This window comes from Macadamia integrifolia, chromosome 11, assembly GCF_013358625.1.
Source record: "Macadamia integrifolia cultivar HAES 741 chromosome 11, SCU_Mint_v3, whole genome shotgun sequence".
Taxonomy (NCBI): Eukaryota; Viridiplantae; Streptophyta; class Magnoliopsida; order Proteales; family Proteaceae; genus Macadamia; species Macadamia integrifolia.
In genome coordinates this window covers 23,539,985-23,567,638 of record NC_056567.1, presented here as the reverse complement: position 1 = coordinate 23,567,638, position 27,654 = coordinate 23,539,985, and the positions used below count along the sequence as shown (strand labels likewise).

Genomic DNA, 27,654 nt, shown 5'->3' with positions numbered 1-27,654 from the left:
TGATAAAGTATCCATAATTTTATTTATTTATTTATTTATTTTTTTTTATTTTAAATAAACACTTTACCTACCACAGTTATTTATATACATTAGCCCTGGATACCTACTTTGCCACTAAATTTATGAAGTGAGCCATCTGAAAGGTCTCTCTATCTTCAATCAAAATTACAATGGTGGATTAAGATGTTCAAATACAAAGGACTACTAAAGAAAACAAGTAGAAAAAACCCCATTTGTGGGGCGGTCACACAATTGAGACAGACCAACATATGACCTATCCAACTATCCACCCTATCCAAATTGTCCCAGTGATCAAATTACTAGTCCACAAGATAAAAAACAGTTGCCATAAGACCAATGAGAATCATCCTAACCATATCAAACTGCTTGCTTCTCTAGCACATGGGACATCAAGGGCAAAATATGTCATTTAAGTTGTGAAATGCCACCCGATCATGCGCCCCTACACCCAAACTCAATGGGTGGTGAAATAACCACCTCAGCCCCAATGGTTGATGCTCGTGCCCACATGCTGGTGTAGGAATCACATGACCAAAAAGAGAAAATGAAATCCTTTTTGGTGATGTCATAGCATAGAAAGCCATGGAAACTAACCAGAAACCAATATTTGCAATTTTCCCTGTATAAAATTGATACCAGAAACTAATATTTCCAAATTTTCTAATATACAATTTGATAAGTAAATTAAGAGTCTTCCACCAGATGGTACATGCTACACAATCAAAGTAAAGATTCTGATCTCATGATCTCTAACTTAGGTAAATGAGGTAAACCACATTAATGCAGTTACTTACTTAATTCTATCCCATCAGTCCCAATATTAATGATTTCGAAAAAGGAAAAATGTTTCACTTAACCAAGTCAGAATCAGATGAAAAGGGTTCCAAAGATATTCTAACTACTTGTGATAGATGACTGCACAAAAGGCTAACTTCCACACTGAGTTGCAGGCAGATTTGACACTGAAGCTTCTCTTGACCCATTTCCACTCACTGCCGAAAGGCTGGATTGCCCTGTGAGAAGGCCAACACTTGTGAAGGATACCTCTCCAGACTCAGAGAGAGAAGGCACAAGTGATTGACATCCTCCACAGAATTTCAACAGAGGCAGCAATTCGGAATTAAGAAAACACTGGTTAGGGAGGGAAAGAGTCATAGCTGTCCAAGTGACAAAACCATGTCTGGGAGTGAAGTTCTTGAACCATATAACTCTCCAAGTGATAAACTACTTGATATCCCTTCTGCTATGCAACTAGATTTCCATCCAAATCATATAGGACAGCCAACCTTTTCTAACTACTTCCACCCATACCAAAATTTATTACTCTAATATTTAATAAGAGCATGTACACCAAGCTTATGAAGTAATAGGCGGATTCTATGATTAAGCACATAAACTCATGAAGGTTGAGATGCAAGTTTTGGTTCCAGCTCTTTCACCAACTGATATGCTCTACTGAATGGGGGTTGGTAGTGGGGGAGGCTGGCCCTGTTGTACAGAAATTGGTGGTTGGGGGGACTGGCCCTGTTGTACAGAAATTGGTAGGTGCAGAGGCTGGCCCTGTTGTACAAAAATTGGTGGTTGGGGAGACTGGCCCTGTTGTACAGAAATTGGTAGTGGGGGAGGCTGCACCTGTTGTACAGAAATTGGTGGTGGGGGAGACTGGCCCTGTTGTACAGAAATTGGTTGTGGGGGAGGCTGGCCCTGTTGTACAGAAAGTGGGGGTCGTTGGTTGTGCACCTGCAAGTACCCAAAAAGGTCAAAATATATAAGAAAAAATAATTTGGTTTGGACAGGTAAAATATCGAAACAACATTTGAAAAGTTTGTTCTCATATGGATAAAACACATTGTCCCCCCCTCCCCCCCTCTTCTCAAAAGAAAAGAATTGAAGTTAAAAATGTTTAAAACTTCATTCAGAAAGGTTAGATAACCAAGAAATTGCCTTTTGTTCTAGAAAAGAAACAAATTTACGAAGGATTTTCAAAAAAAAAAAAATCTACAGAACGAGGTTACTGATTATTTATTAGTATTAGTTAGTTTCTTATTACAATCTTGCTTTTAGATGGGTACACTATAGAAGGGGGGCGGGGGAAGGTAACAACCAGGAGACTCAAACTCGAGACCTATTGGTGAGTGTGGGCTTAGTGCACCACAACCTCACCAACTACGCTAGGCAGTTGTTATCAGCAATTAATAGATTAAAAGAAAACATTTAGGATGTTATACAGCCAATTTTCTCACTTTTTCCAGGACAAATTGTTTGCTTATAGCCTACTGAACTCTCACAGACTTGAAGTACCTTGGGATCTTGGTATTTATTGCTTATTTAGTCTTTCTTGTATTTATAATAGATAACATAGGGAAATATACACGATAGACATGTTTCTGCTTCTGAAAGTTTTCCCCAAGACTTAGTTTTAAAGAATTTTTCGCTTTTCTGTGAATTTTTTCCTTCCTCCTTAAACCCCCACCCCCTGAAGAAAGAAAAAAACCAAACTGTTTTAATTAATATTATATACAAGTTGAACTTCCTGACTGATTAGTATAATGTGATAGGGAGACCAACATAGACAATCAGTGTCCCCATAGTTAAACAACAATGGATAGCAAAATAGTATATTAAATGCTTCTATTTATTTATATGCTTTTTACCTATGGTTCTATCACAGCCTACATATGGAAATAAGAATGTTTTTTTAAACTAAATTTAACAAATGCGTTTGAAGGACTATGTATACATCCTTAAATCTCCATTTTTATTTATTTTATTTTCTCATCAGAACTAAACTTTTACCCATATCACGTACATCCTACACAGAGGAAGAAATGTTAGAAGTCAAACTGCTGTCTTATGATGCAGTATCTCCAGGGCAGTGGGAAGAATAGAATGCTCTCCTTTACACCAGGGCAGGGGGAAGAATAGAATGCAATACCTTACACCAGGGCAGGGGGGAGAATAGAATGCAATCCCTTGCACAAGGTCAGGGGAGAGGATGAAATGGGCATTCATCTTTATGGGAGAGAAGATTGAGATAAGGATCCACACTCAAACCATGGAATTCAGTCTTTGGAGAAACATTACCCAAAAAAAAGTCTATGAAAAAACACCATGGCTGCCAATATTACAAGGTTTCAAGTGCTACTGAACTCCGGAGAAGCTCACTGATGAGAGATTCTTCCACGAATTCAACTTAATTATCCCAACTATGCACAGATCATCTTCCGTTATACTCCATCTAAAGCTACATCATCGGGCAAATAAAAAAAAATGGTTTGTCACTATTACTATCCACATCCTTTTTAGCATTCATTGCACCCATTTTCTCTCCTCAAGGGAAATCATTCACCTTCACTGCTAAAGAGGGGACCATACAAATCAGCTTTCACTTACAAGGTTATTCTTTGTGGCTAGCTCACAAATTCACTCCTTTCTCGTTTCCTCCCTTTTAGTCTAGCCACTGATCCATTAAAGTAATGACGGCGCCCTAGCACTTCTGTTAATTGGTATCTTTGGGACCTAAGGCATTTGAGAATCATAAGTTTCCCCTCCTGGGGAAATATATATATATATATATATATCAACAGACCCTTCACCCCAAAGACACTCACTCACCCGCCCATACACACTCCCTCCAGAAACACAACGCATTCCAACAACTCAGCCTTAACCCAACTACATGGGCGCTACACGAATCCTCAACCTCCAATCAGCTCTATTCAAAGCCATACATGATCCAAGGCCCTCAACTATGCATGTCTTTCTCACCACTTCTCCTAGAGTCATTTTAGATCTGCCCCTAGCTCTAAAGGCTTCTGTTGTACATGGCCATGCCACCTCAAATGACTTTCTTGCAGCTTATCATGTATCGGAGTTACTCCCAAATCAGCTCAAATTTGATCATTCCTTACTTTATCGTTCCTAATGTTACCATACATCCATCTCAGCTATACTAACTTTATCAATATGACATTTCTTAACTACCCAACATTTCACGCCATACATCATAATTGGTCATATCACTATCCTATAGAATTATCCTTGTAGTTTTAAAGGAATATGTTGATCACACAAGACTTTGGAGACACCTCTCCACTTCATTCATCCTATTTTAATTCTTTGTGTAACACCATCATCTATTTCTCCTTCTTTATTCCTAAAATAATCACTTTGCAAGATCTCCCTCTCATCAATTTTCACCACCTCATTGTCTGTCCTAATGTAACTGAAGTAAACACCATACACTCCGCTTTTGTAGTACTTGTCTAAAAACCTTTTGATTCCAAGGTTGATAGTTCCAACTTGGTCTTGATCCCCTATTTTTGTTTCATCCACCAAAACAATATCATCAATAAAGAGTATACATCAAGGGACATGATCTTGAATGTCTCTAGTTAGATCATCAAAATAAGCACAAACAAATAAGAGCTTAAAGCTAATCCTTGATGTAACCCAATTGTAATTGGGAAATTAATACCTTGACCCCCCCCCCCACCGTTCTTACGCAAGTCACCCTACCATTATATGTATCTTTAAAGTCAGCATATTTACGTAAAACACTTATCTTCTCTAGTACATACCAAAATAACTCTCTAGGGATTCTATCATAAGATTTTCAATAAAGACCATATGGAGATCCTTCTTGCAAATTCTAAAATTTTCCATAGTCTCCTAAGCTAGTAAATAGTTTATATCATAGATCTTCCTGGCATAAACCAAATTAGTTTTCTGTAATAGTAGTTTTCTTGTCTCAGGTAAGTTTCAAAAACTTTATCCCATAACTTCATAGCATGACTCAGTAGTTTATGCCTCTATAGTTATGACAACTCTGAATATCACCTATATTTTTGTAAATCGGAACCACAATGCTTCTCCTCAATTCCTCTGACATTTTCCCTGTGCTCATTATCGTATTAAAAAGCTTGGTTAGCCAAGATAAAAGCACATAATCCTAAGCTCTTCTACACTTCTATTGGGACCCCATCTGAACTAGGTGCCTCTCCAACTTTGTATCCTCCTTAAAGCTTCTTTTACTTCAGGCACCCTAATTTTTTTGTACACATCTCCAGGATGTTGTGTCTTGATGAGTAGTGCAACCTTCTGAGACACTATTACTCGAAGTGTCTTCATTTAGTAAGATGTAAAATAATTTTTCCATCTCTCCTTAAAGTCCTTATTGATCATTCTTACTTCTAATGCATCTAACATGGTCAAAATATCTACCTTCCTTTTCCTTCATTTTAGCTATTGTATAAATAGCTTTTCCCCCTTCCTTTGTGCTCAAATTGTTATAGAGATCCTCATATTTCTTCGCCCTAATTCAGATGGCTGTCCTTTCCCCTATAATGGGACCTTCTTTACACTAATATGTCTTTGAACTCGATGATTCTGCCACTAGTTTGTCATAAATTATTTACCTTCATTTCAGATTATCCATGCACCTTTTATTTTTCTAAAGTTCTCCTACTACACCGATCAAGCAGCCATATCATTCCACATAGCACTAGTTTCCCGATATGTTTCTCTAAGAGACCCATTACTCCCAAAAACATCAACCACCTAGAATAAAGATACGCAAACCTTGGATGTTTGTATGAGATTTTTTTTTTTTTGCACCAATTTCCATGCATAACTACATAATTATGTATTGAATGACAGAGACTAAGCTATATTTGACTACAACATAACCTCTACTCCTTACTCTAAATCTATTGTTGTTATAGGTCACCTAAAGGACAGGTTTCAGAAACCAACAGGAAACCAGAATTGCGTATAAGGTTAAAAAATCAGATTCAAGGGAAAACTAATATGAGAAAATCAGAGTATCAGATCTGACCAATATGCCAATCGAAGGTATTTATTTATTTTATTAAATAAGTATTTGAGTCAATTAGGACTCTCCATTTTAAAGCCTGTGGCTGGGAGGAGGTTATTAGACTTAGTTTAGATTGTTATTTTTTTAGTATTTAACTGTTAGGGTCAAGTAGGAAGCTCAAGTTAGTTAGACTTCTATATGGCTTCACTTTTTTTTTTTTTAATTTATAAATACATGTAAGAGGGTACACCTCACACACAACTTAAGTAATGGATTTGAATTAGTTTGTTTGAGAGAGATGCTTATTTCTCTCGTTCCCCTCTTTGCAACCCCCCCCCCCCCCCAACGGTTTCACCTTTCTCTCCTTCTCTCTCCATTCTCTATCGGAGTACCTCTCTCCCTATCTTGCCGTAACCATATTGCTTAAATTTGAATTGTCTCCTTCTAGCTTTAATCCAGCCCACCACCAGCAGATCCATCTTCTTCATACAATCTGAACTTGGTATCAAAGCTAAACCTGGCCATAGATACTATGGATTTCAACGATAATATTTTCTTTCAAGAACTTCAAGTGATTCAACCTCCAGAAATCAAAATGCAGGGTAAGGATGATAAAAAATATTAAAACAATAATAATCAAATAAATTTGAATGAAGAATTTCATGTCAAAAGTATATGCTTATTCCAATTTCCATCATGTGTATTTAATAAGTGGTACCACAACCTAATTTTTATATTAAGCATGAGACCTGTAAATGCAAAAAATCAAAGCCTAAACACTTGATGCCCCAGAAGAATTATCTATTCTCCCCCACCCACCACCCAGCCCCATAAGAACTTGTCTTTGAGTGCCAGATGTTTAATAAATCATGCTGACAGCATATAACAACATGAAAAATCATTGCCATGTCAAGGAGTGTCAACATGAGACTAATCTAGAACCATTTGATTTTGAAGCATCCTGGAACTCAGAAGAGTGCCTCATATTATCGGATGTGATGTGTATGGACTGACCACAATATGCTCAAAGTATGACCTACCCCTTTCCATATACTCTAAAGGAAAAGAACTAATCTAGAATTAGATGATGAACTGGTGCCACGAGGACTCTCAATTTACATAATTGGGAATGGTAACTTAGGCACTCTTTGGTATCATTTTCCTTTTTTATTTTTATTCACAAAAACAGTTTTGGTTGCATTTGATATCATTTATGGAGCTTGTTTCTATTTAAAAAAAAAAAAATTGATAAAACATAAAAACCAAAAAGAGATCAAGAGTCATTTATGTGTTTTGGCCAAAATTGATTTTCAATTATTCTTGCGCTGAACTTTAATGAGCATGTGCTTTAAGTCCAAACATTGAGGGGTAAAATAGTCATTTGTTTTGTAATTAGAAATTCAAACCCCTTGCCCCCCTCTTCTTCAGTCTAAAGTGGAGAAAGAGAGTTATAAGGAAGACGGTGAAGGGAATATCTCTTCACCCATTTCTTCAAAAAACCGTTTACACATAGAGATACCAAACTATTTCTCACAAAAAACCATTTTTGTCAAGTAATTACCAAACCATTTTTTTATCTAAATAAAAAAATGGTTTTCATTAATGGTTTTTGTTAAATAGGTAAAAATAAAATAGAAAAATGATACCAAAGAGGGCCTTAGTAAGCCTATTTGTTTCAAGCTGAAACTTTAAGATCAAGGTTTCTTAAAGCTTGCTTATGTTGCACAGAAAAGCAACGCAGTGAAAGAAAAATTTTTTTTAGTATCATGTATATTTTGTGGCAAGTTTTTCTCAATATTCTGTCCTATTCATGTGAAGTGCACAGGGTTACTGAGAACAGTTACTCGTAAATTATGAAAACTTTTATAACAATGTGTAAGCAAAAGAACTAACTAAAAATGGTACCGAAAGATTGATTTGTGCTTAATTCCATGCTACACCTTGCACAGGTTTTCTGAAAATAGTTGTTCACAAATGATTTTAATCTGTAATACATAAGGGAATATATCTTCTGCAAGGGAGTATTTACTTACTCCAATTTCTGTCACAAAATCGCAAGAGGAACACCTGACTGATGGAGCTCCATATGGGTACATCAGCAGCACAGAACAATTCCCGCACTTAACCTGTCCAACTTGATGTGCTATGAAAAGAAAAATGGTATAAATAATGCAAAAAATTATTATTCACAATTTACAGAAAAAAATAATTCTGTTGGAATATATGTAATAGGGGTACTTTAGGAACTATTTATGTTAAGTTGTCCTAATGTGTATTTCTCTTTATTTCTCTTTCTCCTCCCTTAGGGAGGACTATGTAATTCCCTAAAAGTATTGGTTGAAGTAATATAGGTGAGATGAGCAATTAGCCCACTCACGATTTGCTCTCACTTCCTCTTCTCCTTCCTTCCTCTCTTCCATCTTCTTCCCTCATCTCTAACCTTAGTACTTCTTATTTCCAGCTAATTCTTCACCAGTAACAAAAGTACGGACAATATGCAGAAATATCATTTATATCATTAGGAGACAAACATAACCTGAACATTTCTATCATTTTCAATTAAAAATTACATAACATTGTTAATTAGCATGAAAGTTAAGAATCTTTGGAGTGAGATGTAAATAACAAACCTTCCAGCACTAGGTTGACAGTCTGACAGGATGAGCATTTAATATATCTGGCTCCTACTGGATAAGAAATTAGGCGGCGACAACTTCCACAAACCATTTGACCCATTTCTGCGTCAAGACAATAGACACGAGGTGAGAACCTTTGTAAAGGCCAGGAATTAAATCTCATTTTTTCTCATGTTTAAAAAAAAAATTATGTATTTCAGTCTATTTTGGTTCATATTTTGCCTATTCTATCAAAATCAGCACACTTCTTATAATGAGTTCAGAAAATTTCAATGAAATCACCAAATTTTTTTGGTTTTGGCCACTGTCAAGAACTGAATAATCTGTAGGCTAATTTTGGCTGATATTTGCCATCATTTGAAACCATGATAAGAACCCAATTCTATGAAACTACTCATAAAAACATTATCATCTTAAGCGACTCCAGAAAAGGAAGCAGTAGAGACACTGTTCCTGAACAGTCTCGTATATCAGTAAAAGTGTAAATCATGAAGCTCTAGGAATAAAACTGTGCTACTGCTACAGTCTGAGAAACTAATTTGGTCACAGAAATTAACAATGTTATGTTTATCACGTCCTTAAGAGTTCCCAACCTTGGGAGGAATCTTAAAGGGTTTCTTCTTTTAAAAAAGCATTAATGTTCCACAAGTTCTGGACATTCAAAAACTTTCATGGCACCAAATCGGGTTTTGTAATATGGTCCATGTCACTTACTCAACCTCCTCTGCATATACCCTATAAGCCCTGCATGGACATCTAAGTCCAGCACTGTTCCAATTTGACTCTTGATCAAGTATTTCCCAGTCCGGCGGCTTTCATCATTGCTATGCATAAGACCTTTATGCTATATCACATGATTTTAAGTTTTTAACACGACAATCCCATGCAACCCCCATGAACGAAGATCCATTAAAAAAAAAAAAAAAAAAAAAGAAGAAGAAGAAGAAAGAAAAGAAAAAAGAAAAAGAAGAAAGAAGAAAAATCTTACATTACAGATGGAATAACAGTTGCACAATTCACAGTTCAACTGGGACTCCACACTGAATAAAAGGGGGGGGGGGGGTTGTTCTTTTAATTCTAAAGCTTCAATACAGTAAATTTGTTTTTTGACTAATTGACTCTGGAGTTTTTAACTCTAAAGAACATAGATTTTGAGTAGGATGACCCAACATTTCAAAAATGATCATTTCCTTATTATTCAGTGGAATTCAATAATATGACTTGCAGCAATTTCTAAGAGAGTTCAAATAAAAGTAAATACCTAAGTTTTGGCAGCAATCTAGGCAAATTCAACACTTCAGTTTGTGGGTGTAAAATTCTCCCACAATCATGTTTTCTTAAGAGTTTAATCAATTCTTGTCTTGAATCTCGGAAATGATGGCATGCATGCTGATAGGATGAGATGGGATCGTCTTGTGGATCACATGTGAAAAGGAGAGCCTTATCCAACATTGGGGAGACATCCACACGAGTTTAGGGATATCTTGGCAGCATTCTAAGTAACTCCTCAACCTGGAGTTCCATCTGAGCAAGCGAGGGTACTGGGTTTCTGGTATTTCACAAAACATTTCGGTTTCGCAGGCTGTCGAAATAAAACAATCTGCGATATAAATTTTTGAAATTATGTACAGTTTCATCGATGTTTCAGTCGAAACTGTTACAATATTTTAAAATAAATATTAAGTTCTGCATGAAATAGATTGAAATAATAGGTCAAATTTCAATCTATTACTCCACTTTCGATTGGATTTGAATTTTGAACTTGGAAAACTCAGTTTTCTGGCTGTATTGGTCAGATCACTGTTGTACAGGCTTGAAACATTTAATGGTTATATGCCTGCCCAGAACTCATTTAGGTCCTAGGAGTCTAGGACTCTAAGATGGGCATAGAGTGACTCATTGCTTGTATTGTATTACTATTGACTTTGATACATGAGACTCTTTGTAACAAACCATTTATGATACATGATTCATCAAATGGCTTATAATTTGATGTCTATTCTTTCTTGATACATTTTTAAGTTGTTCTATTTGAATTACATGGGTTCTAGTTGTAAAAAATAGGCCATACTAGAAAATGTATACAAAACGTACACTACCAACATAGGGTTTGAAGTCAAACTACCATTCCACTATGTTTAGAGGGCCTAAAATAGGGTGTCCTAGAAGTTTCATGACCTAATTTGGCTATTTGGCCCCTGAAACCAGCCATCAAAACTCAGAAAAAAAGGTGATGTAGGGGGTTCCTAGGTGACTAGGTTTCCTACAAGATTAACTAACTAGGTAGGGTTACCTCAAGGGACTTGGGTAAACAGGACAAAAGAAACTCAGCAAACAAGATTTAACATGCAACATAGAATGAGACTAATAGACAAAGTAGCAAAAAACAATAATAATTTAAGAAGAAAAACACATAAACTCACTCAAGCTTCAAGGGGAAACATGGGGTAGGGAACATGGCAACAATCAAAATTAGGTTATAGCACTAGTTTATTAAGCATCAAAAGTAGATAGAAACCCCATGCTATATGCTCTAAGATCAGTTATACTAGTAATAAGAAGACCAGCAATACTTAAGGCAAACAATGTGGTAAATAAAAAGGTTAAGCAATGGCTAAAGGGGGGCGGGGGGTGGGTTCTAATGGAAGTAACAGAGTAAATAACGAGGGGATAATGGAGGGAATGGGAGGGTTTATTCTATACTTATCTGCTGCCCAAGTCTGAGAGTAAAGAAGACAGCCCAGATTTGAAGATGGTGCCCAGCAGTAATCCGTTCATTGAAAGGAGATCAGCAGCAGCCCAGGTGATGATCTATCCACGTAGTATGGCCTTCAGTTGTTGCAAACAGAAGCTGCAATAGTGCAGCAGTAGTAACAGAGAATAACAGCAGCAGCAGAGAACATCCAACAGTAGTAGATAGTAAACAGCAGCAGCAGCAGAGAACATTCAATAGCAGTGGACAGCAAACAATAGCAGTAAAAGGGAATTGGAAGAGAGAGAGGGAGGCGAGAGAAGAGAGCAGAGAGAACCGAGAGAATAAATAGAGAAAAGGCGAGAAAGAGAGTGAGAAAGACGAGATTGAAACAGAGAGAGAATCGTGAGAGGGGTGGGCGGTTTGCTCCTTGGCTGTTTTTCAATTCACATTCATTAATTAGAACCGTGGGCAATGGCCTAACATAAATAAGAGATTAATTACTAAAAAGAAAAGATTATTCTAGGAATGCTATTTCATAAACAAAGAAACTTTCTAAAAAGAAATCAATAGGATAATCACTTAGTTTCCTAATTAACTTAAAGACTCAAATAAACAAAATCCTAAAAAATAAAACTACTAACTATCAGATTTGGTGGGGGCCACACAATCTTGGCAAATTTTGGAAGGAGAGGACTCGATCCAGCACTGGGAAGGCTGGATCGAGCCTTCCTTTATTCTTCTTCTTTCTCCTTCTTCCTTCTTCTAATCCTCCAACCACAAAGAAGGTTGGGTCTTCTTTTTCCTTCGGCTGTACGTCTTGATGTCCCCATCAAAAGGCGTACAGGTTTCGACTGAAATTTTGGTTTCAGTCAAAAGATTTCGGTTTCGAGCCTAGTCGAAACCAGGCTCAAGATCCCAATTTCAAAATCACTATATAGTGATCATAGAAAGTTCAAGAGCCTTCGCAACTCCTGCAGCGGTCGATCATCTTGCCTTCCCTCTCCCACTCTGAAAGCCTAGAATCTCTCTCAACACTATGCCTTTCACTTACACAAGTTTCACCTTTCTAAGTCAAGTTATGGTGATCCATTGAAGACTGGAGACTCCTAACATGTTGATGACAATCTCTGAACTAGGGTTCGGTCAATTGAGGGGCCGACTTGGCCAAAGAATGCCTCTTTTTTTTTTCTTTCTTTCTTGTTGTAATTACCTCTCTTTTTTCCTCTTTCCTTCTTTATGGGCTCTACTAATGCTTCCTTATGTCTGCCTTTAGGTGCTTCGCTTTAAGGTGAGTGGAGAGATCATACAGTGAAACCTCGCTTGGCCTGCTTTTAGCTCGAAAAAGTGAAACTCGACCACCTCCTTCGCTCACGTTTGGGGGGGGGTCTCCATTGCAAAAGAAACGAAATGGTTTAACCCCACCAAGACGATATCAACGTGGGGCCGGTGGGTCCTGAAGACTTAACTCGGATAATTGGGGATCCAAGAGTGCAATATCCAAACTAAGGAATGGTGGCAATTTCTGTAAATAAACTAAAGTTACAAATAGGAGATGGCACTCTTGTAATTATAAGGATTTTAATAGGGGCCAATAGAGAATAAAAGGGTCACGAAAGGGGATTTGATTTATTGACTAAGGGTAAACTAGGAATGGGTTGAACTTAATGGCAAGAGGTGATATAGTGGAGGAAGGAGGGGTAATGATGAGGGAAACTAAAAGAAAGAAAGATGGATGGGATTGTATGGTGAGATAGAGCAATATTAATGCAGGAGTAGATTACAAGAAGCTAACCCCCACAATGTATATCCCCAAACAATACAACTAATAACCCAAGAATAACAAAGTACCCTAAAGATGCTTTAGAATAAAGAAAACAAAACCTAGGAATAATTCCACACAAGAGTAATGCAATCTAACAAGAAATATCCAAAAAGAGACAATCGGCCAGGAGAGAGAGAATACCCAATGTAGCCTTAAAGAGGGGATGGTGTGGCTTCAGCTGGAGAGCTCAGAATGAGCTGCAATTTGGATTGAAGGCAGTCCCTAGGGAGGGTACAAAAACCTACAAATTTGAGAGCCTTTTGACAAGTGGTTATTGAGATACTTGCTTTCTTGAAAATCAGACCTAGGAGAGAGAATTTGTCAGAATTCTGCAGTGACAGCAGCTAGCAGCTTCGAACAGTCTTCTAAGGTGGATCGAGTGGTCCACTTATGGTGCAGAACAGGTACTCCAATAGTCCAGCAGATCAGATCCTCAATATTGGCTATAGGGGAGATCGATTGGCTTCACAAAGGGGTGCTCCTTGCTGATCGATCTCAAGGGACAGAACTGAATAGTCTAAAATTAATAAGGCCAGCAAAAGTGAACAGAAATAGGTGATTGATTGCAGGAATAAGAGAGTAATAACAAGGGAAAGTGGGGGAGGAGTGGCTATCTCGGCCCAGGCTTCTCACCCACAGCTATCCCGGCTGTTCTAAGCAATTGTCTGCAATTTTCTTTTTATTCAAATATGAAATTATGATTATATAGGCTCCTGACGCTCCTCTATTTAAAGAGGGCAAAATAGCAATCATAACATAACTAGGAGCTAGTTTCCAAATAGGACTAGACACACTGATGAAGGGAGGATGCCTAGACAACTAGGTTTCCTACAAGGGGTCAATCCACTAGAAGAAGGAATACTCAATAGGTCTTGAATTGGGTTGGGTTCAAAATTGATCAGCAAGATAATAGACTAATTAATAGGGCAGTAGTGGTCAATAATAATCTAAGAATGAAAAACACTTAAACTACCCAAGCGTCAAATGGGGATATGTGGAAGGGAACATGGCAGCAAATATGTGTTAGGTTTAGCACAAATCCATCAAGACACTAAGCATAATAAGCAGCCTACGCAGTTCTCTAAAATCAGCCAACTAATAAGGTAAAACAGCAGGGATATTTTTTAGGATAACAGTAAATAGATGGCTTGAAAAACAAAGAATAATTTCAGGTTTCAGTGGGGGAGATAATGAGGATAATAGGCAGTCAATGGATGTGGAATAGGGGGGTTTTACTTACCTTCTTGCTGTCCCAAATCTGAGGAGAACAGAAGAATCCAAGGTCCTCCAAAATAAAGAGATGCAGTCCACCTTATTTGACGAAGGGAAAGGTTCAGCTTGATGATATAATGCTCGGCAGCAGTCCAGCTTGTCGATAAGGAACTCAGCAGCAACCCAGGTGGGTTCTATTCGATGGAGCTGATTCCAGTTACTATGAATAATGACTGCAACAGTGCAGCAGCAATAGAGAGACAAGAAACAGCAAAGAGAGAGAGAGATGAAAGTCGAGAAAGGGAGGGAGAAAAGTCGAGAAAGAGAGAGGGAGGCGAGAATTAGAAACAAGAGAGAGATGGGAAACCGTGAGGGAGAGACGTGAGCTGTTATTCTTTCAATAATTTTCATTAACTAATTCAAAAGATGGCCAATGGCCTTACACATTTAAAGAATAAAATTACCAAAAATAAAGAGAGTTATTTAGAAACTCAATCACTGAAATAATAAACTACCTAATAGACCAATAGAAAGAAATTCCTAGTTTCCTAATTATTCAAAAGAGTTAACTAATACTATGAATTAAAGTAAAAACTAAAATAACATAGTATATGGTGGGGTCCACAAGGATCTGCCGATTGGGAGGCAAAGGGGAGGTCGAACCCAGCGCTGGGAAGGCTGGTTCGACTCCCTCTTTCCTTCTTCTTTCTTCTTTCTTCTTTCTTCCTTTTTCTTTCTTTAAGCTTTCCTCCAGCCAAATGGAATGCATATGTGGCTGGGTCTTGCGCCTACGCCGCTGGTATACGTGGATGTCCCCATCAACTCTCCCCGGCTTAGAAGAATTCACCTCCGGTGAGTTATGGCTCATATAGTACTCAAGCAGATCTGGGTTGAGTTGTTAGATTTCTTGCACTGTGATCCAAGTGTTGTCAATTTCCGGACGTCCACGCCATTTGACCAAGAACTCTCTAGAACCTCCTGTGTGTGTGGATACAATCCTCTCATCAAGGATTTCCTCAACTTTTTCAGTTCTCCTCGTGACCTTAGGTATTGGGGATAAGGAGGTTGGGGGAAGTGGTTGGGTTGGTTCAACGGTTTCATCAAGGGTGAAAGGGAAGTCCTCAAGGTCATCAGGGTAAAAGGAGGTAATGGTAGAGGCACCAAGGTATGGGACGAGATCTTCCACGTTGAAAACATTACTGATTTCCATACTAACTGGTAGATCAAGGACATAAGCATTGGCACCTATCCTCTTAAGTACCTTGAAAGGACCTGTGCTATTAGTATGTAGTTTACTCGCTTTTCCCCTAACAAAACATTACGGCTTGATTCTAACCATCACCATATCTCCCTCTTGAAAATCTTATAGCCTTCTGTGCACATCTGCCTTTGACTTGTATTGATCGTTGCTCAGTGCTATCTGTCTTCTTATACCTGCATACAAATCATGTATGTGCTGAGCAAAAGACTCGGTTGACGAGGATGTCCTAGAACTGGACACAACTGGGACAAGGTCCAAGGGTGCCCGGGGTTGGTATCCTGAACAAATCTCAAAGGGTGGTAGACCAGTGGTAGGGTTCTTAGAATAATATGCAAACTCGGCCTAGCTAAGGACTCGATCCCAACTGATAAGGTGTTCTCCTATGAGGCAACGCAATAAATTTCCCAGACTCTTATTGACAACCTCAGTTTGGCCCTCAGTCTGAGGGTGGAAAGCTAAAGAGAAACGGAGCTTAGTGCCCATCATTAGCCATAGAGTCCTCCAAAAATGACTGGTGAACTTAACATCCCTATCGGACACTATGGTGAGGGGTAACCCATGGTATTTGACAACCTCGCTAAAGAACAATTTGGCTACTATGGACGCATCAAAGGTCTTAGAGCATGGGATGAAGTGTGCCATCTTCGAGAAGCGATCTATAACCACATAAACAGAATCATGGCCTCTCGAAGTTTTTGGCAGACCAAGCACGAAGTCCATGCTAAGATCCTGCCAAGGGGCATGGGGAGCAGGTAGGGGAGTGTACAAACCCATGTTCTGCTTTTGTTGTTTGGCAGTCTGGCATGTCCTACACTGACTCACAACTCTAACAACATCCCTCTTCAGTCCTGGTTAAAAGAATCGGTCCTCAACGAGGGTGATGGTCTTATCTCGACCAAAATGACCAGGGACTCCCCCAATATGCAATTCCTAGATCAGGAAATCTTGGAGTGAAGTCCTGGGAATGCACAACATGCTTCCTTTAAAAAGGAAGCCCTCTCGGAGTGGGTAGTCTGAGCGACTGACAAGGTTACCTCCACTCAAGGAAGTGAATAGCTCACTAAAATCAGGTTATGTGAGGTACTGGTCGTTGACTCGCTCGAATCCTACAACCTCTACACTCATGGCCTAGAGTAATGCACTAGCCGGACTCCTAGCATTTGTGTGACTGAGGAACATGTTTACTCGGCTTAGTGCATCCGCAACGGTATTCTCGACACCAAGTCTATGTTTGAGTACAAAAGTGTACTCCTGGAGAAACTCGACCCACTTAGCATGTCTCTGGTTTAGTTTCTTTTGAGCGCTCATGTAACTCAGACCTGGTGGTCAGAGAATAGCATGAATTCCTACGGTAAGAGGTAATGTCGCCAATATCGCAGTGATTGGACAACCACATAGAATTCTTTGTCGTATGTGGAATATCGTTGCCTTGCTTCATTAAGGTTCTCACTAAAGTAGGCGACAAGGTTTCCTTCTTGCCCTGGGACACCACCTATTCCAATACCAGATGCATCACAATTTACTTCGAAGACCTTAGAAAAATATGGGAAGCGCAGGACAGGGGCCTCAGTCATAAGCTTTTTAATCTCAGTAAAGGCCTTCATAGCATTCTTAGTCCATTGAAACTCCTTTTTCATGTAATCCATGATAAGAGACATAATAGAACTAAACCGGTAAATGAACCTCCTGTAGAAAGTGGCTAAGCCATTAAAACTTTGCACTTCATGGACATTAGTTGGCGCAGGCCACTCTACAATTGCTCACTTTCTTGGGGTCAGCAGACACTCCTTGGGCTGAAACAACAAACCCTAAGAAGATGACTTGATCACTCATGAAGGTGCACTTTTTGAGGTTGATATAGAGTTTTTCTTGTAGAAGCACATGAAAAACCTTCTATAAATAATCCAACTGGGAAGATGGGGTCTTACTGTAGATAAGGATGTCATCAAAATAGACCACTAAGAACTTGCCGATAAATGGTTGAACCACTTGATTCATTACTCTTATGAAAGTGCTAGGTGCATTTGACAAGCCAAAAGGCATGACTAACCACTCGAAAAGGCCATCCTTTGTCTTGAAGGCTGTCTTCCACTCATCTCCAGGCCTAACCCGAATTTGGTGGTACCCGCTCTTGAGATCAATCTTCGAGAAGATCGATGAGTTGGCCATCATATCCAACATGTTGTCAAGCTTAGGGATAGGGAACCTATACTTGACAGTGATCTTATTGATGGCCCTACTATCAACACACATACGCCAGGTGCCATCTTTCTTTGGCGTGAGCAACGTAGGTATTGCACACGGGCAAAGGCTCTCCCCAATGAATCCCTTCTGTAACAATTCATCCACTTACCGCTTGAGTTCGGCGTGCTCTTTGGGATTCATTCGGTAATGGGGTAAGTTTGGGAGAGAGGACCCTGGAACTAAGTCAACAGCGTGCTGGATGTCACGCATAGGCGATAACTCATCAGGTAGCTCCTCAAGGGATAAACTCTCAAATTTCCTCAACAAGGGTTGTACTTCTCTAGGAGCCTCAGTAAATAAGCATGACTTATCGGTATTACTCTGTATGACAACTAGAGCATAAATCACCCGACTCTTGACACTCTCCTCCAAATTGTTGTTGATTTAAAATGTTGAGTGTTTTGGTGGGGGTGTATTTGGATGTACTTCCCTTGTGTTCTGGAACCCTTCCTTCCTTAGGGGCATTGGAGGTCAGCCTAATCTTCTTCCCTTTGAACTCAAAAACATAGGTGTTAGACTTCCTATAATTGGCGACATCCAGTCATATAACCAGGGTTTACCTAGGATGATGTGGGCAACATCTATCTCTAGGACATCACACCACACTCGATCCTCATATCTTGCAAAGTGTAGGGGAACTAGACACCTCAGATTAACGGGGATGGTGGACTGATCTACCTAGGCAACCTTGTAAGGCTTGGGATGGGGTTCAGGTCTGAGGCCCATTCGAGCAACAATGCTCTTGGAGACCACATTCATACAATGCCCGCTGTCTATGGCGACACGGCAGTTCTTGCCCTCATGACATGTGTACGATGAAAATATTAGTTCGCCACCAATCATCGCTACTCCTAGGTTGGGAGACCATACATCGCATAATACCAAGTTTAAGGTCACCGGCCTCCTCAGCGTCCTCATCAGATATGGTCTCATCTGGTCTATGGTCCTTATACTCATGGTCCTGAAAACTCTCTTGGTCACCTTCTTCAGGAGTTTGCTCCCCCACATAGAGGTTTTTGTTGGGGCACTCTCTAGAGAAGTGACCATACCCTCGACACTTGAAGCATTGTTGCTGCCCACTGCTCTTGGGTGCTTCTCCCAAGATTCCTTTACCCCTATTGTCAAATTGTCATGGTGCAGCAGGGGGTTTTGGGAATCCAGTTAAACCTTGGGGTGGTTTCCTAAAGTGGGACTCCCCAGCTTGAAAGCTCTTCCTCTGAGAATAAGTTCTCATAGAAGACTCCACCTTAAGGGCTACCTGGAAGGCCTGTGGAAAGTCTAGCACCAGGTGGGGTGCCATATGTGACTGGATTTCAGAGTTTAGCCCAGTAAGGAATCTAAAAAGTGTTTGCTCAACATCCTCCCGAATACGGCTTCTAATTTTCAACTCATTGAACTTGCTGATGTATTCGGTCACAGTCAGTTTTCCTTACCTCAGGGTATTCATGTCATTCAACAATTGTAGCCTATAGGTGATAGGTAGGAATTCCCTCTTGAGCCTCTCTTGCATTTCTACCCATGTTGTGATTGGCTCAAGTCCTAGGTTGGCCTCTTGGTACTCTAGGTCTGTCTAGAAGTCCTGGGCAGCTCCGATAAGCTTGAACTTAGCAAATCCGTAGCAGACTTCCTCGGGCATATCATAAAACTCAAAGTACCTATCCATTTGCTTAATCCAATCTAGAAGGATCCTAGTATCAATCTGACCATCATAGGTAGGGGCATCTACCTTAATCATCCGCCTAACATCAAAACCCCTATCATAGTGCTCATAACCCTCATCATCCCCATATTAGGTATGGTGTCTTGGAGCAGGTTGTCCTCGACCCCTACCCCGACCTCTACCACGCCCTGTGCCTAGAAAATTATCCCCTATTTGGTCAGAGCCATCAGTGTGGTGGTCATTGTTCTCTATCTCAGGGCTAGGGGCTCTTGTCCTAGGTCCAATGCCTAAGGTACTATGGTCCTGCCGTCCGTCTGAGTTTAAGACATTAGTTTCAACTTTCAAGGTTATGGTTTAGAGATCAGCAGCTTGTGCTTCCCTATCAGCCAACAGTGTTTCTCATTTAGTCCTACTGGCAGTTAATTCAGCTTGAAGGTTTCTTTGAAACTCTTCGTTCTGTTGGAGGACTCTTACCCATTGATCCGGCTAAATGGTGGTACTAGGATGGTCAGACATATCCTGGTATGTTCTACCACTACGGGTGGACGTAATGAAAGAGGGCAACCAAGGTGTGGTTGCCAACAAAGACTCAACGCCTACTCAGAATCTCCAATTGAGATAGGTAGTTCGCCCTCTCAATCTTAAGGTAAAAAATTTCCCTCCCAAAAATGTGTTTCTGGTGGGAATAGCGTCTAATGCTATTTGGTCCCGCCAAACGAAGGAGAAAGAGTGTATCTCCTAACCTAAGGTAACACTCTTTTAGCTCAGACTCAACTATTGACAGGTTGTGATGGAGATTAGACCTCAAAAGACAAGACATGTAAATAGTGATAGTGACACCCAATCATAACAAGACCAACCACAAAAAAAAACCATGCTCTGATACCAAGATGATGTAGGGAGGGTGCCTAGACAACTAGGTTTCCTACAAGAGGTCAATCCACTAGAAGAAGGAATACTCAATAGGTCTTGAATTGGGTTGGGTTCAAAATTGCTCAGCAAAGTACAGATTTAACATGCAAGATAATAGACTAATTAACAGGGCAGCAGCGGTCAATAATAATCTAAGCATGAAAAACACTTAAACTACCTAAGCGTCAAATGGGGATATGGGGAAGGGAACATGGCAGCAAATATAAGTTAGGTTTAGCACAAATCAATCAAGACACTAAGCATTATAAGCAACCTACGTAATTCTCTAAAATCAGCCAACTAATAAGGTAAAACAGCAGGGATTGTTTTTAGGATAACAGTAAATAGATGGCTTGAAAAACAGAGAATAATTTCAGGTTTCAGTGGGGGAGATAATGAGGATAATAGGCAGTCAATGGATGTGGAATAGGGGGGTTTTACTTACCTTCTTGCTGTCCCAAATCTAAGGAGAACAGAAGAACCAAAGGTCCTCCAAAATAAAGAGATGCAGTCCACCTTATTTGACGAAGGGAAAGGTTCAGCTTGATGATATAATGCTCGGCAGCAGTCGAGCATGTCGATGAGGAACTCAACAGCAACCCAGGTGGGTTCTATTCGATGGAGGTGATTCCAGTTACTGTGAATAATGACTGCAACAGTGCAGCAGCAATAGAGAAACACAGAAACAGCAAAGAGAGAGAGATGAAAGTCGAGAAAGGGAGGGAGAAAAGTCGAGAAAGAGAGAGGGAGGCGAGAATGAGAAACGAGAGAGAGATGGGAAACCGTGAGAGGGAGAGACGTGAGCTGTTCTTCTTTCAATAATTTTCATTAACTAATTCAAAAGATGGCCAATGGCCTTACACATATAAAGAATAAAATTACCAAAAATAAAGAGAGTTATTTAGAAAATCACTGAAATAATAAACTACCTAATAGACCAATAGAAAGAAATTCCTAGTTTCCTAATTATTCAAAAGAGTTAACTAATACTATGAATTAAAGCAAAAACTAAAATAACATAGTATATGGTGGGGTCCACAAGGATCTGCCGATTGGGAGGAAAAGGGGGGGTCAAACCCAGCGCTGGGAAGGCTGGTTCGACTCCCTCTCTTTCCTTCTTCTTTCTTCTTTCTTCCTTCTTCTTTCTTCTAGCTTTCTTCCAGCCAAATGGAATGTATATGTGGCTTGGTCTTGCGCCTACGCCGCTGGTATACGTGGATGTCCCCATCACACACCTAGTAAGACTTGGACTCATAATAGGACTATGACTATAACTCCAACATGGAGTAAACCAATTAACTAATAGTCCGTATAGGACATTACAATCGATGGGCCCAATGGGCCTTATAAATTAAACAAATAATTAAATAATTAAAGCATGAGATCAATGGGCCCAATGGGCCCTTATTTCTAACTATTAACTTAGCAACTCAAGTGGACTTAAGTATGGATCGCTAGGCCCCTCTTGGCTGGGCCTTCTTCCTCTGATAGATCCTCCCAAAGTGTGGATCTACATCAAATATTGGAACGGACAAAATTCAATTGCAAGGTGTAAAATACTAAGGAAGGAAAGGGCAATATGAATGGTGGAGGCTAAAGGCATTAATTACTTCAAATAAGGAGAATAGCACAAGTCGTCTCCAACCTTGGGAAGGGGTTACAGGTGGTAGAACCAACAGGAGAGAAGAAGAGTTTGAACAACAAAATTCCCTCATGCAAGATCAATTTGAGCCATGATTTTGGGAGCAGATTCAAACTCATTCCTTTACGAAGCCCAAGTAATAATCCACTGAAACAGCCCTTGGATCATAGAAGAAAGTTACTTGAAACTGCTGTTGGCGGTAGGACAGAAACAAACTTGATTTCTACTAGAACTGATGTAGAGAGAACCCTAGGAACTAGAGTCCCCATACAGGCTGATTAGGTTGGCAATACTAACATGTGTTAAACTCAGGTATGGGCTGAAAGTAAGGGGTGGCAGCAACATGCATGAACTATGTGCAGACTTAAAACCAGAAAATTACTGCAGCAATAAGCAATGTAATCCTAAGCAATTACACCAACTCAACAGATTTCAATTAGGTGATGTGGGAATGGGAACATGGGGCAGCAAGATGTCAAATGGGGTGCATGCATTTCAATAACCAGTAGTAGCAGTTACTAACCCAGTCCTTAAATTTGCAGTCAATAATCAAAAACAGAAATATTCTTCATGCAGAGGTTCAGCAAGGGTCAAAGTAGCAACAACAAAAAAGGCTTCAAAACAGGGGTTGGGGGGCATGCAACTGAAACCGTTGGTGGGGGAATAAGGTTTATGTTGTCGTAATAACAACAGGGAAAAAAGGATGGGAGGGGGGGGGAGAACAAGAAATATTGAGAAAAAGAGAAAGAGAAGAGAAGTTACTTTATTGCTGAGAGAGGAGAAGAGAAGATCCCATTCATGATTGGGGGGAAGAAAGCTTCATGAGGGGGGGGGGGAAGAGTTTCTTGCGCAATGATGTTGCCTTCTATATTTTCATTAACTAAAACTGGGCGTAGGCCTTACAATTCAATAAATAATAAAAAGCAAAAGAAATCCTAATCAGAATCTAATAGTTTAGGAAATTAAATAAAGAGTCCTAATCTAATCCAATGTTTTCGGAAATAAAGCATCCCACTCTAAGTAATTAAAAGAAAAGCAAATTTACTTTCTTGAAGAAGAAGAAAGCAATAAAGCTAGCAGTTCTCTCTTGCATTGAGTGCTCAAGTGTGTCCCAAATGAAGCTGTCCAAAGAAATCAGAATTGAGGAGTCCTTGCGTGACACTCTAAGGTGAGCCCCAAGCTGATCCTCAACCATCTAGCCAAATGGAGTCCAAGCTGGGTAGTCTTATGCAATGCCTTCTCTGATAGACTTGATAACCTGGACTGATGTCCCATCAACTCTCCCCGGCTATTAAGATTCATGTAATACTCAAGCATGTTCGGGTTGAGATTTTGAAGCTCCTCAACAATGATCCACATATTGTCAATCTCAAGGCATCCTCTCCATTTAACCAAGAACTCTCATGAACCTCCCTTTCTTGTAGAGACAATTTTCTCGTCAAGGATGTTCTCCACTTCTTCAGCTCTCTTAGCAATTTTAGGTACAGGTGGTAGAGAGGTAGGGGGAAGGGAAGGGGTGTGGTCAACAGTGTCATCAAGTGCATAAGTAAAGTCTTCGAGGTCATCCAAGTAAAAGGAAAAAGCAGTAGGGGGAAGGGAAGGGGTGTGGTCAATAGTGTCATCAAGTACAAAAGGAAAGTCTTTGAGGTCATCTGGGTAAAAGGAAACAGCAGTAGGTCGATTTGGGGAGCAGATTCGCAACTCATGCAAGATCAATTTGAGCCATGATTTTGGGAGCAGATTCACAACTCATTCCTTTATGAATCCCATGTAATTCACTGAAACAGCCCTTGATTCATAAAAGAAAATTACCTGAAATTGCTGTTGGTAGTAGGACAGAACCAGACCTGATTTCTGGTTTGAACCCACGGGAGGGAATTAATTAGGACCAATTACTCTAGGGTTTGGGTCACCCTGGAATGGTAAAATAGCCCTAGAAGATCCCAGGTCAGATCATCCCTAGTTGAAATCTTGAAACAATCCTTTCAAGGACTGCTATTACCGCCGGTTACAGAGCAAGGATGAATGGACTGTATTATGGCAGAAATAAAAGACTAAAGAGGAGAGAGAGATATGAGAGTAAGAGAAAGAGAAATTGCATAGGGGAGATTCTTGTAGAGAAAAAGGGGGTAGGGAGAGTGATAAGGCGAAGCGGCCGAAGGCAAGAGAGAGAACCAAAATAACCAGCAAGGATAAGAAGGGATCACGCAAGGGGTACGGAGAAGAGATGGAGGAGGAGGAGAAGAAGAATCATAGGGAAGAAGAAAGGGGGGTTTGTCTTGCTAGACAAGGAGGAAATAAGAGAGAGGGAGGGAGGGAAGAGATCCCACATAGGGAGGGGGGAAGGAAGGCAGCCACACAGGCATTTCTCAAACTCAATTCAATTCATTCTTCAATCATTGTCCATAACTTGGGTTACATCTTAATTTTTACTAAACTGAAATTAAAGCTTCCTAATTAAAGTCTGAGACTGAAATAGAAATAAAATCTCCTAAAACCTAGACTAATAGAATTAGAAATAAAGCAAGACTCAAATTGGAAACTTCTTAACTATCTGGAAACTAGCCAAAAATATTAGAGTACAAATATTCCCAAATAAAATAAAATCCTAAAAGATTTTGATAACCTTGAATCCAAATCAGTAACTTTGATCCCAAATTGGATTCGGTTCTTGGTGCGGCCTCAGACGGATTCGGGTCGACGTCGATCCATCGAAGTGCTCCTGTATCAATTCCCCTTATGTTTAGAAGAACTCGTCCACGAGTTTATAGAAGGAGAGAATCAACACCACTCGATCAACATCCACAATTAACGGCTTCGATGAGTAAAGATCCATCACATCTCATGATCTCTTGATGGTTGTCAACGAATGATATAACTTTCATTGGAATCGGATGGTGGGGCTTCACTACTGTAATTGGGGCCATCGATAAGTTCTTCAGATGCAACCTTCATTGGATCATCCAGTTCATTTTGAACATCGTGACCTTGTTGTACATCTATGTTTAGAATGGGGGACTCTACGGTAGCAAGGCTTGCTGTAATGGCCTATAGATGGGCAACTTTAAGCACTTCTAGATTAGCTTGGAGAAATTTCAAGGCTTCTTCATTCCGTTGATGAGAGCATGGTTCCCAAGGCATCGTCGTAGTGTCATGAATAATGTGACCTTGTTTGTCTGGGTTCAAAATAAGTGTCTTTATAGCAGCAAGTCTTGTGGTAATGGCCTGGAGGGTAATAGCTTGTGCTCCCTTTCTGTCCTACTAGCAACCAACTTTATATGGACAACTCTAAGCGCTTTCAACATCTCTTCATTCTATTGAAGTAACCGAGTCCACTGTTCAGATGAGGAGGTGGTGTAAGCAACCATCGGAGTAAAGGAGTCGACAGGAAATTTGCTTTGATACCAAATAATTCGGGGGCGGTGGGTCCTAAAGACCTAACTCGGATAACTGGGGCCCACCCAAGAATGCAATATCTAAACACTAAGGAATGGTGGCAATTTCTGTAAATAAACTGAAGTTACAGATAGGAGATGGAACTCTTGTAATTATAAGGATTTTAATAGGGGTCAATAAAGAATAAAAGGGACATGAAACGGGATTTGATTTATTGACCAAGGGTAAACTAGGAATGGGTTGAACTTAATGGCAAGAGGTAATATAGTGGAGGAAGGAGTGGTAATGAAGAGGGAAACTAAAAGAATGAAAGAAGGATGGGAATGTATGGTGAGAGAAGGAATATTGGAATGGACAAAATTCAATGGCAAGGTGTAAAATACTAAGGAAAGGGCAATCTGAATGGTGGGGCTAAGGGCATTAATTACTTCAAATAAGGAGAAGAACATAAGTCGTCTTCAACCTGGGGAAGGGGTTATAGGCGGTAGAAACAGCAGGAGAGAAGAAGAATTTGAACAACAAAAATCCCTCATGCAGGATCGATTTGAGCCATGATTTTGGGAGCAAATTCGCAACTCATTCCTTTATGAAGCCCAAGTAATAATCCACTGAAACAAACCTTGAATCATAAAAGAAAATTACTTGAAACTGCTGTTGGCAGTAGGACAGAACCAGACTTGATTTCTAGTTTGAACCCATGAGAGGGAAAGGATTGGGACCAATTACTGTAGGCTTTGGGTACTCCTGGAGTGGTAAATAGCCCTAGAAAATCCCAGGTCAGATCATCCCCCAGTTGAAGTCTTGAAACAATCCTTTCAAGGACTGCAATTACCACCGGTTACAGAGCAAGGATGAATGGACTGTATTATGGTAGGAATTAAAGACTAAAGAGGAGAGTGATAAGGGGAAGCAGCCAAAGGCAAAAGAGAGAGAGGGAGAGGGGTTCCAACCAAAATAACCAGCAAGGATAAGAAGGGGCCACGCAAGGGGTGGGGAGAAGAGATGAGGAGGAGGAGCAGAAGAATCACAGGGAAGAAGAAAGGGGGGGTTGTCTCGCTGGACAAGGAGGAAATAAGAGAGAGAGAGAGAGAGAGAGAGAGAGAGAAGGGGGGGGGGGAAGGAAGGCAGTGACGCAGGCATTTCTCAAACTCAATTCAATTCATTCTTCAATCATTATCCATAACTTGGGTTACATCTTAATTTATACTAAACTGAAATTAAAGCTTCCTAATTAAAGTCTGAGACTGAAGTACAAATAAAATCTCCTAAAAAACCAGATTTGGAAGAAATCTAATAAGTAAAAACCAAAGGGAACACAATTCTGGTAGAAGGGCACTTTAATGGTCTAGAATAAATTAACAAAATCTGATGGTCAGATCTAAAGTTATGGACTAATCCTATTGGCGATAGGATTCTAGATTTTAGGGTTTCAAAACAACAGTGAAATCAGAAACTGCCATCCAAGCAAAAAAAAAAAAAAAAATCAGAAACTTAGAGGTCCAATTTGATAGTCAACAAAATAGCAGAATAACGATCAGATATCAGAATAGGTTCAGAACATCTCGCAAACACTTATCTGCTCCATTGCCAGCAGCTTAAAATAAAATGGAGTGGTTAAAAGGATTTTTTTTTTTACTTGTCAATATGTTCAAATATTATTTATACTCAAATAATAATAATAATAATAATAAAAAAGGTGATCAAGCTGAACTGCAACCAAGTTCTGAAGTCAATAGGACGATAAGTAGAAGGATCCACACATTGTGCTCAAAACCCTGAAAGCGTCATTATGAGTTATGGGCTACTCAATAAAGAACAGTTTGAAACTCAATGGTAGCGAGAATTTTATGACCCAATTTTAATTTCCTCTCAATTTCAATGCAATTCAGAGAAATCAAAGAATAACCCAAATAAAAAAAGTATCAACCCAAACGTCCATGGAATAACAGAAATTAACTCAGGCAATGCAAACATTGAAATCAAAACTACTCAGACACCGAAATAAATAAAAGAGAGGAAAAAAAAAAAAAAAAACTCACGCCAAGTGCTGGGTTGCCATCCTTGCGGCGTTCCTTCAGTTTGATGGCTCTCCATCTTCGTTTCTTTGAAGCTCTCTTCTTCTCAGTCGTAACAGCCTAAGGTCTGTACTCCGTAGTGTACACGCGTGTCAGATGACTCAGATCTGCCTGCCTGGGAAAGACGGAGGAGAGGTAAACCTTTTTTTTTTTTTTTTTTTTTCTTTTTAGGCCGAAGAGGATGCGGAAACCCACGTGTGCTACATTGGAGAGAGAGAGGGAAGATACCACCCCGCCACCCCCCCTCCTTGAGTAATTTAGTG

The 27,654-nt window shown here is 39.8% G+C and overlaps 1 protein-coding gene across 2 annotated transcripts; it reads right to left on the bottom strand.

Moving 5' to 3' along the window:
* Window positions 1-611: 611 nt before the first annotated feature.
* On the bottom strand, window positions 612-27,552 carry LOC122093910 (protein LOL2-like). 2 transcript variants are annotated; one of them, XM_042664459.1, is made up of 4 exons: window positions 27,356-27,552; window positions 8,467-8,574; window positions 7,870-7,979; window positions 612-1,761 (listed from the first exon to the last, which is right to left on the bottom strand). In XM_042664459.1, exons 1-4 carry the CDS (start codon window positions 27,408-27,410, stop codon window positions 1,474-1,476), a joined length of 561 nt encoding a protein of 186 aa, XP_042520393.1. In that variant the 5' UTR covers window positions 27,411-27,552; the 3' UTR covers window positions 612-1,473. The 2 variants fall into 2 exon arrangements, with proteins under 2 accessions (XP_042520393.1, XP_042520394.1); XM_042664460.1 differs by lacking the exon at window positions 27,356-27,552 and adding an exon at window positions 9,734-10,787.
* Window positions 27,553-27,654: the final 102 nt, after the last annotated feature.